Genomic DNA, 10997 nt, shown 5'->3' with positions numbered 1-10997 from the left:
GCTCTTTAGATTTTTAATTGAAGAAATTTTCCGGCAGAAAAATCCCCAAGAATCAACCAGAAAAAGATGGAATTGGAGGTGTGGCTCAAGTAGTAGAGTACCAGCCTTGGTGGGAAGAGAAAATAACAAGCAAGTACAGAAGGTCCTGGATTCAGGCCCCAGTACTGGCACTAGAAATGAAAAAGTACTTTTTTTCTCCTCTTGAGTATCAGTTCAATGTCTTTTCTTTAAACATTTGATTTCCTTGTTATCTGTCTCCTTTTTTTTTAGTGAGGGCCTTCAGCTTGAACTCATGGGCTGGATGCTGTCCTTGAGCTTTTGTACTCAAGGGTAGTGCTCCACCACTTGAGCCAAAACTTCTCTTCTAACTTTTTGGTAAATTGGAGATAAAGGTGTCCTGACTTTCCTTCTCTGGCTGGCTTTGGACCCTGATCCTCAGATCTCAGCTTCCTGAGTAGCTAGGACAGCAGGCTTGAGATTTTTTTTCTTTTTTCTTTTTTGCCCATCCTGGGGCTTGAAATCAGGGCCTCAGCACTGTCCCTGACAGTGTTCTACCACTTGAGTTCAAGACTACTGTTCTACCACTTGAGCCACAGTCCCTGAGCGTTTTTGTTCAAGCCACAGGACAACTTCTGGTTTTCTGGTAGTTAATTGGAGATAAGAATCTCATGGACTTTCCTGTCCTGGTTGGCATCAAACCCTGATCCTTATCTGTCAGCCTCCCAAATAGCTAGGAGTTAGGTGTAAGCTCCCAATAGTTTTTTAAAACTGTGTGCATGAGTTCGTGTGCACTGTTCCTGGGATTTGAATTTGGGGTTTGGGTGTTGTCTGTGAGCTTTTGAGTTCACGGCTAGCGCTCTACCACTTGAGCCACAGCACCACTTCTGGCTTTTTTCTTTTTGCTTATGTGGTGCTGAGGAATCGAACCCAGGGCCTCAGGCATGCAAGACAAGTGCTCTACCACTGAGCCACCTTCCCAGCCCCTACTTACTACCTTTTAAAAAATAATTTATTGGAGATTAGAGTCTCATGGACTTTCCAAGTTGGCCTAATTTCAAACCACAATCCTCAGATTTCAGCCACCTGAGTAGCTAGAATTATAAGCTTGAGCAAGAATGCCCAGGTGTTTTTTTTTGTTTTGTTTTTGTTTTTAAATTACTATTGCATTTGGTTTTCCTTGAGTGCTAAACATTGTTGAATGCTAGTTGGGACTTTGTTTTGACCATTTTAGTTGGCATAAATGTTAATTTTATTTTCAAAGATCTTAATAAGGTCTAAAATTTCTATTTAATTTTAGTTCTCTGGAGTTTTAAATATTTTCCAATAGGAACAATATTATACAGTTGTAGGTTCAAGTCAACTCTTAAAATCTCTTTTGTGTGTCAGTTTGGATATTTAGTTTGCATTAGTCAATTGACCTCATGCTGAGATGAATTTAAGATTTGAAAGAACTTAGATCTACCCCAATAGTAGGAATTTCTGAGACTAGGACATAAGTGGTATCAATTTTAAAAGCTCTTTAGGGGGCTGGGAATGTGGCTTAGTGGTAGAGTGATTGCCTAGCATGCTTGAAGCCCTGGGTTCGATTCCTCAGTACCACATAAACAGAAGAAACAGGAAATGGTGCTATGGCTCAAGTGGTACAATGCTAGCCTTGAGCACAGAGGGTCTCAGGGACAGAGTGCAAGCCCTGAGTTCAAGCCCCAGGAACAGAAAAAAAAACAACTCTTTAGGTATTTAAAGTATATGCCCAGGGTTGAGTATCACTGCTTTAACTACTAGAGCTATGAGGGTTATTTTTGTTGTTGTTGGTCATGGGGTTTGAGCTCTGGGCCTGGGCACTGTCCCTGAGCTCTTCAGCTCAAGATTAGCACTCTACCACTTCTGGTTTTCTGGTGGTTAATTGGAGATAAGAGTCCTGTAGACTTTCCTGCCCTGGCTGTCTTTGAACTGGGATCCTCAGATCTCAGCCTCCTGAGTAGCTGCGATTACAGGCCTGAGCCACCAGTGCCAGGCTTTATTTACTTTTTTAAGCATGTTATCTAGCAGTTGTAGTTAACAGCTTCTAAGGTGAATAACTCCATGAAGTCGTCATCCATCAGTTACAGAGTCAGAGAAGCCAGCTAGCTATGGAATTAAATGTAGGAGTTGCTAATTAAAACATCTGGCTGTTTTCTGCTTTTTTAGTGCAAAAGGTTTGCATACTAGTTAATACCTTCCAGGGCTGGGAAGGTGGCTCAGTTGTAGAGTGCTTGCCTTGCATGCTCGAGGCCCTGGGTTCGATTCCTCAGCACCACATAAACAAAAAGAAAAAAGCCGGAAGTGGCGCTGTGGCTCAAGTGGTAGAGCGCTAGCTTTGAGCTGAAGAGCTGAGGGACAGCGCCCAGGCCCAGAGTTCAGGCCCCACGACCAGACCCAAAAAACAAAAAATACCTTCCACAGGTGATCATTAGATTTAGCAAATTCAGTAACCTTATGATGCCTGAAAAGCTCATATTTTGGCTTTCTGAAAAAAAGTGCTTTTGTTTGTTTGTTATTTCTGAGACAGGATTTTGTTGTGTAGCTCAGGCTGACCAACTCAAAATGCTCCCACCTCATCCTCTTGAGTTAAGGGATTATAGATAATGTGTGGCCACACTTGATTTCTAGAATTTTCATTGTGGTAAAATATTCAGTACATTTTCCATTTTGACCTTTTAAAAATTAATAAAAATGTTTGGTGGTATCAGAATTTGAACTCAGGGCCGTGTATGCTTGCTTGGCTGATTTGCTCAGCTGGTACTCTACCACAGGATCCATACTTCAAGCCTGACTTTTTACAGGTCATTTTAGAGTTGGCGTCTTACTGACTTTTCTACATAAGCTGACTTCAAACCACAATTATTCAGATCTAAGCGCCCTTGAGTAGCCAGGGTTACAGACATGAACTCAACTCTATTAATAATTATCTTTAAAAATAGAATTCAGCAGAGTGTGTCACACATCTGTAATCCAAATATTTGAGGCAAATACTTGAAGTGGAAGGATCAAGAGTTTGAGTCAAGTCTGGACAATGTAAGGAGAAAAGAAAAGGAAAAAGAAAGGCAATTAAGTCACATTCACATTATGATCATCAATAGCATCTACACAGAACTTTTTCATCTTCCCAACTGAAAATCTATACCCAAATAATTAGTAACTCTCCTTCTTTTAAGCTTTTGGTTGTGTTGTTGAGGCAACTCTGAAATAGCTCTTTGAATTTGTTCATGTTTAGCTTTTCAAGTAAAATTAATTGGTCTTTTTCTTCTTGATAATGTATATTCTAGGTAGCTCTTTTCAACTTCTTATGTAACTTTTCTGTTTAATTCTCACTGCTTTATTTCTGATTACTAGGTTTTCAACAAAGTTGTTCTTTTATTTTCTTTGTGATTATTTTTAGTTTCTATAATTTGTTTTTGTTTTGAGACTCACTATGTATGTAACCCAGGCTGGCTTCCCCTCCTACCTCAGCATTCATATAATATATTGTGCTTGGGGACTGTGTGTTCTCACTTGAGTCACACTTACAGTCCAGGTTTTGCTAGTTATTTGGATTTGAGAGTTTCATGTCTCATGTCCATTCTGGTTTCAGCGCGGATCCTCTGAACTTGTCTTCTGAATAGCTAGGATTATAGATGTGAGCCACCAACTCTTGCCACTGGACTGTTTCTTAATGTAATTAAAATATCTGAGGTTTTTGTATTGCTGTTATCTTCCAAACGGTCAAGCAGAAAATTGCCATTAGATGAGGAGTGACTTATAAATAGGGTCTGCAATCTTCTGTCGAGTCACTCCTCAAAATCCCTGAAGCACTTAGTTGAGTCTAATCTTTCTAATAGGGTTACTCCTCTATCCTTTATATTTTATGAAAAGTGATAGAGTTGAGGCTTGATTAGAATTTAATGCATACTCCTCTCCTGCTTCTTTTTGAGATGAGTTCTCGCTGTGTTGCTCATACTGGCCTTGAACTCTAGTTCTCAAGTGGTCCTCCAGTCTTAGCCCTCTTTGAGTCAGGAGTAGAGGCCATGGCCACTATACCTAGCTGAGGTTTCTTTATCTTTTTAAAGGTTAAGAATGTCTTATGAAATTAATAGTTTTCATACACTTTTTTTTTTTTTGGTGTCAGTCCTGGAGCTTGAACTCAGGGCTTAGGTGTACTGTCTCTGAGCTTGTTTGCTCAAAGTTAGTGCTCTACCACTTAAACCATAGCCTCTACTTTCAGTTTTTGGTAGTTAATTGGAGATGAGTATCACAGACTGGCTTCATTCCACAATCCTCAGATCTCAGCCTCCTGAGTAGTTCGGCTTATAGGTGTGAGCCATGAGTATATGTCTCATATCTTTTTTTTTTTTTTGCCGGTCATGGGGCCTGAACTCTGAGCTTGGGTGCTGTCCCTCAGTTCTTGAGCTCAAGGCTAGCGCCATGCCATTTGACACAGCACCACTTCCAGCTTTTTTTTTTTTTTCCTGCTTATGTGGTCCTGAGGAATTGAACCCAGGGCCTTGTGTGTGCAAGACAAGTACTACCACTGAGCCACCTTCCCAGCCCTTATATCTTTTTTTTTTTAATGTTGAAAATTTTCATTTTACTTTAGCTTGCTCAAATACTTCTAATTTTGAGGGAATGATATTGACAAGTTCTTCATGAAATTCTTCCGTTTTGTGTATTCATTGATGATTTAAAGATTGTTGCCTTGATTTCTCCATTACTTTTGGGCATGTGACCATTTTCTGCCAAAGACCAGACTATAAGGATTTCAGACTAAGCGTGCCAACTTTTCTTTCAAACTATGTGAGCTATTTCAAAGCCAGTGTTCTTAAAAAAATACAGCTAAAAAAAGACCTTAAACATCTTAGTGTAATCTTCTCAAAAACAAGCATAAGAAAGAGAGCCCAACTCCCAACTGGCAAGGCTGAAAATATGTGGACCATTGCAAAAAGGCTTGCCATCCTTAATTTAGACTATTCATTTCATATAACTGACCTGTTTTCTTGTATTCTAATTCTTCTTTGTTGTGTCTTCTGCCTGTCAGTTTCTGTGCATCTGCTCTTGCAGCTATGTGCTCTTGGTATATTCTCTACCCAGATGTGGAAGCCCTCATTTAAAGTTGAAACCATTTCTTCTACAAAAATTCTTTCTCTCTTCCTTATTTCCTTCTCTCTCCCTTAAACTGTAGAATTGCTAACAAAACTGTTAACTTTAGATTTTATAAGTAGCTATACAGTAAAATAATATTAAATAAGATCAATAGTGTCATGTTTCAAGGATTGTTGAGTATTTTTACAGGATTGTTCACTTAAAACTTTCTGGTTAAAATAGCTTATAGAACATACAGAGGTGAGATAGAAGTTTTAAGAATGGAAAAGCAGAAAACCAGTGTTACACAAAGTAAGGAAATTGGTATGTCATTGCCTTTTTTTAAACTGTTGATTAAATGGGACTTTTTCTATTTTTTTTTTCTGCATGAGAATTAAACAGTATGTGTCCTGTACCCCTGTCATTGGTGTGAATAATTTGAAGCTTTTAATAACTTTGAAAATAAAGGGACAATGGAGATATTTTTAAAACCATCTTCAAATTCTTGGGAAGAATAATAATCACTTTCCTCTTTCCTCTTGAGACACTTGGCATCTTCTCCCTTCTCCTTAAGGTGTTTGGAAAATACTTGTGTGGGAGGTAATCATTTACTTCTTCCTGTCTTCTTGTTACTTCCTAATGTAAAACCTGTGATTGTTTCTTTTTTCTTCAGTGGCTTACAGAAGAGATGAAATGTGGTCTGAGGGGCGGTATGACTATGAAAGGCTCCCAAGAGAAAGAGGGCCGCCTCGGAATCACGGCAATGTAAGTGTCAACTTCTTCCATAGAATAACTCAGAACCTGCTGTCCAAATTAATGTGAAACACAAAATCTTCAGGGGTCAGAAGCTAATCTTTTAGAAGTTGGAAAAAAAATATAAACATTTTATTTCTTGAATTTCTAGAACAAAAGGTTTATACTGAATTTAATTTAGGGAAGATATTTTTAGTTTCATAAAGGTCACAGCAAGTTTACAAATAAGTTACTTGAGCACCTACTCCTAATTGTTAGTTGTCATCAGTCTCTGTTTTTTAAAACATTTGCAAATTGAATATACAAAATTTGAGAGTAGCTTTTTTAATTCAGGACAGGATAACTTTCTAGAGCAGAAACACATTAACATCCCTAGATAGGATTCCAACAACTATGTTTTCCTGTGGACAGGTAACCTGTCTAGTGAGTAAGAGTGCCTCAGGGACTTGGAGACACAGAGGCAGCTTCTGGTGTTCTGTCCTACCTCTTGTTTCAGTCACTCTTGTGGTTGGAAATTTTGAACTAGGTCTTTTTTTTTCTCAAGGAGCTTGTTATTATACTGTTTTCAGCACTTCATTTAGTACATAAAGGCTCATACATAATAAGAGGCTCAGTGTTTTTTTATTAAACAAATATATGTATTCCCTTCTCTTTAGACCTAAGGATAAAGTTTAATAAGGAAAGGCAAAAAAAAACAAAACACCTTTTACTTTTCTGCACAGGCTAAGTGAGGCCTTAACTAGAAAATAAAGCAAAAAAAGATTGGTAGAGCATCTGTCTATCAAATTGGAGGCACCCTGAATCAAAAACCTCAGTAATGTCACAGAGAAAGAGAGGAGAGTAGGAAGAGAGGAAAAGAAGACAAAAGAGGGAAGAAATGAGGAAGAAAGCAAGAAAGTAAGGAGACAGGCCTGTTCTGAGCATCAGGGAAGTTGGGTGGTAGAAATGGTATGTGGACATATATTATGGAATCATTATGTACCTTCAGAACGTACAGATATTGGTTTATTTGAGGCGTCTATATAATATACAGCTCTCTAAGATAGGCAGTCTCACCCAAGGGCTGACATTGACTGGATAACAACTCAGGCTAGGTCCTGAGGTGAATTAAAATGGGAAAAATGAAGAATCTCATCATATTTCTTCTTTCTAGGATAATGTAAAAACTATATTTTAATCCCAAATCCCAATGTTTTAAGGTGTGTGTGTGTGTGTGTGTGTGAACTCAGGGCCTGGGCAGTGTCTTTGAGCTCTTTTTTTTTTTTTTTTTGCTGGTTATAGGGCTTGAACTCTGGGCCTGGGCACTGCCCCTCAGCTCTTCAGCTCAAGGCTAGCACTCTACCACTTGAGCCACAGCACCACTTCCAGCTTTTTGTGCTTATGTGGCGCTGAGGAATCAAACCCAGATCCTCATGCATGCAAGGCAAGCACTCTGCCACTGAGCCACCTTCCCAGCCCTGTCTTTGAACGCTTGTTCAAGGCTAGCACTCTACCATTTTAAGCCATACTGCCACTTCTGGTTGTATTTCCAAGACATATAAAAGAATTTGCTGTGTGGCTGTTATCAACTGGGCATCTGTCTGTAAGACAGTTTGCTTTCTTTTTCTTGTTTGAATTGTCATTTTATTGGAAGATGGTAAAATTAGTTACCAAATTAAACTTTAATAAATTGTAATATAATAATATAATGTAATATAATAACTGTAACAAACTTGGTAATAATCCTAAATTACCCAACAATTAAAGCAAACTGCTTATTTAAAAGTGATCAAGTAACACAAAAGGCAGAATAAGAATGAGAAACTTGACTGGCCAATAGATTTAGTTCACTAAGTGAAACTTTAATTTTTTTTGTTTTTAAGAAATGTGAACTGATTTCTAGAGATAACAACACCGAAAGATTTTGTACACAAACTAATTTCCACTCAGTCAACTGTTTTTGGAGATCTCTGTTGGGGAGATTCATTTATATAACTAGGTGTGCTTGAGCCTTCTTTGCAAGCATCTTGAAATCTGTGATATACTTGGCAATTGTCTCCTTTTCCTGCTGTGCAGAGATGCTTTGTGTCACATGCTCCTCCACCCAGTTTATTATGTGCTCTTGCTCCTTTCAATGCATTATATTCTGCACAGAGATATGGTAGTCCAGGTGATTCTTTACCTTTTATACTCTATGCAGCCGGTCCCTGTAAGTAACTGCCAAGGCTATAGCAATGTTATTTCTCTGGACATCAAAAAGGTAGTGATGTTTCTGAACCAGTGCCTGTTGTGTCTTCTCTGTATCAGTTTGTTTGATGGAAGCCTGTTTTACCTCTTCTAGTTGGACAATTTTTTGCTCATTGATTTTATCAATAAATTCTGCAAAAGAGGCTCCATATTTTTTAATAATATACATCATTAAGCTTAATAATGATAAGCCAGAGAAAGTCTCTGAAGTAATCATATATCTTTAGTTGCACAGAAAATACAAGAAAAGCCCAGTTCCAAGCATGTAGGATCCTGTCACACCAGTTTTAGAATAAAGAAACTGGAAGAATTCCTCTGGCATCAGCCCCAAACATACTTTCCCTCCATATTCAGGAAGAAGTGGTAGAGGGGCAAAACTTGGCGGTGTAGTGTGAAAGATCTTTTTTGTCTGCAATACCCCTGGTCCTAGGAGGGTTGTATTCTTCAGACAGGGAGCTATGGCACTGATGGCAGAGAGTACCACCCCAGACAACATGGCTAGCAAATGTGCACACAGCAGCCACAGTCTCCCTGTGACTTCCACCAGAGACTGTGTCTGGGGACAGGCCCAGTTTGTTTTCTTGCCTCAGCACAGTTTAGGAATAAGAAAAGCATTCCCCCCCCCCGCCCCCCCAGTTCGGGGGCTTGAATTCAGGGCCTGGGTGCTGTTCACTAAGCTTAAGCCTAAGCTTTTGTTCAAAGCAAGTGTTCTACAACTTGAGCCACAGTTCCACTTGTGGCTTTTTTGGTAGTTTTTTTGGAGATAAGAATCTCACAGACATGGGCACAGGTGGCTCACGCCTGTAATCCTAGCTACTCTGGAGGCTGAGATCTGAGGATCACGGTTCAAAGCCAGCCCGGGCAGGAAAGTCCGTGAAACTCTTATCTCCAATAAACTACTAGAAAACCGGAAGTGGCACTGTGGCTTAAGCGGTAGTGCACTCGCCTTGAGCTGAAGAACGAACGCAGGGACAGTGCCCAAGCCCAGAGTTCAAGCCCCACGACCCACCAAAAAAAAACCACACACATATTTCATTGATTCAGCATTTTTCTGTATTTTCAGCTGGATGCTAGTGGTCCATACCTGTAATCCTACTACATGGGAGGTTGAGATTGGGAGAGTCATGTTTGAGGCCAGCCCTAGCAGGAAAGTTCATGAGATCCCTTCTCAACCCAGAGCTTGGAGTGGTGGTGCATGCTTATTAGCCTAGCTACAATGGGAAGTCTGAAATATATAACAACATAGGTGTGTGTCTGGGTAGGAAGGAAGACCCATCACAAAAATAGTGCAAAAAAGGTCCAGAGGTATTGCTCAGTGCACTTGTGCTAGCAAAGTCCTTGAGCTCAAACCCCACTATAGGTAAGAGAATGTTTATAAGTAACATTAGTTGTAAACTTTAAACTGTCATCAACCTGAATACCCAACAGTAGAGTGAAGAAATTAATTGTCCAACTTAAGTGGCAGCCAGAGTAATAGACTACTTGCCAGATGCCACAACACAGATGAACGTCACAAATGTAAAGCATTTTACATTTTATATTATATTGAAAGTAAGCAGCCAGGTACAAGTGTATTACCTGTGTGTTTCCTTGTATATAAAGTTTCCAGATAAGCAAAATTATCTAAGTACTTTTGGGAAGATGAGGAGGAGATGTTGACTGGCCAAGCCACAAGGAAGAATTTCTGTCTTTTTTTTTTTTTTTGGTCCTGTTGTGGGGCTTGAACTTTGGGCCTGGGTACTGTCCCTCAGCTCTTCAGCTCAAGGCTAGTGTGCTACCACTTGAGCCACAGTGCCACTTCCGGCTTTTTTCTTTTTTCTTTTTTTTTTTTTGTCGGTCGTGGGACCTGAACTCTGGGCCTGGGCGATGTCCCTCAGCTCTTCAGCTCAAGGCTAGTGTGCTACCACTTGAGCCACAGTGCCACTTCCGGCTTTTTTCTTTTTTCTTTTTTTTTTTTTGTCGGTCGTGGGACCTGAACTCTGGGCCTGGGCGATGTCCCTCAGCTCTTCAGCTGAAGGCTAGCGCTCTACCACTTGAGCCTCAGCCACACGTCAGGCTTTTTCTGCTTATGTGGTGCTGAGGAATCGAACCCAGGGCCTTTGGCATGCAAGGCAAGCGCTCTACCACTGAGCCACCTTCCCAGCCCCAAGGAAGAATTTTTTTGTATGTGTGCCTGTCTTTGGCCTTGGACTCAGTCAGGGCTTGGATACTGTCCCTGAGCTTTTGTGCTCTAGGCTAGCTCTCTACCATGTGAGCCTTAACTCTACTTTTGGGCTTTTGGTAATTAGACATTAGAGTGTCATTAACTTTACTTCCTGGGCTGGCTCAAACCATAATCCTTAGATCTCAGCTAGGATTATAGGTATGAGCCACTGGAGCTTGGTTACAAGGAAGAATTTTATGTGCTAAGAATGTTCAATATTTTGATTTGGGATGTATGTAATTATACAGTATGTTTACCTTGTAAGAAAATGCATCCAGCAGTGCATTTTTGATTTGCCTACCTTTTTGTAAATTGTCACTTTTGAAAAACTTTAATGTTTTGAAAAGGCAGAATATTTTTCAGAATGTAAAGCTTTTAATCACTTAAAAGTGAGAGCCTAGCCAGCACTGGTGGTTCACACATGTAATCTTAGATATTCTGGAGGCTCAGATCTGAGGATCATTGTTTGTAGCCATCCTGGGTTGGAGAGTCCATGAAACTCTTTAATAAACTACCACAAAGCTGGAAGTGGAGGTATGACTCGAATTGTGGAGTTCTAGTCTTTTTTTTTTTGGGGGGGGTCTGGTCATGGGGCCTGAACTCTGGGCCTGGGAGCTGTCCCTCAGCTCTTCAGATCAAGGCTAGCGCTCTACCACTTGAGCCACAGCGCCACTTCCGGCTTTTTTCTTTTTGCTTATGTGGTGCTGAGGAATCGAACCCA

The 10997-nt window shown here is 40.0% G+C and overlaps 1 protein-coding gene and 1 pseudogene across 1 annotated transcript in view; one reads left to right on the top strand and one right to left on the bottom strand.

Annotated features, from left to right (window-relative positions):
* Positions 1 to 10997, top strand: part of Pphln1 (periphilin 1) — a 127704-nt gene that overhangs the window by 979 nt on the left and 115728 nt on the right. Inside the window, 1 exon segment of the mRNA XM_013018796.1 lies at positions 5768 to 5859. Within this exon segment, the coding sequence (XP_012874250.1) occupies positions 5788 to 5859 (72 nt within the window). The 5' untranslated portion in view covers positions 5768 to 5787.
* Positions 7814 to 8593, bottom strand: LOC105987415 (annotated as a pseudogene).

This window comes from Dipodomys ordii, unplaced genomic scaffold (assembly GCF_000151885.1).
Source record: "Dipodomys ordii isolate 6190 unplaced genomic scaffold, Dord_2.0 Scaffold42, whole genome shotgun sequence".
Taxonomy (NCBI): Eukaryota; Metazoa; Chordata; class Mammalia; order Rodentia; family Heteromyidae; genus Dipodomys; species Dipodomys ordii.
Note: the sequence above shows the minus strand (reverse complement) of the source record. Positions and strands in the feature narration are given on the sequence as shown.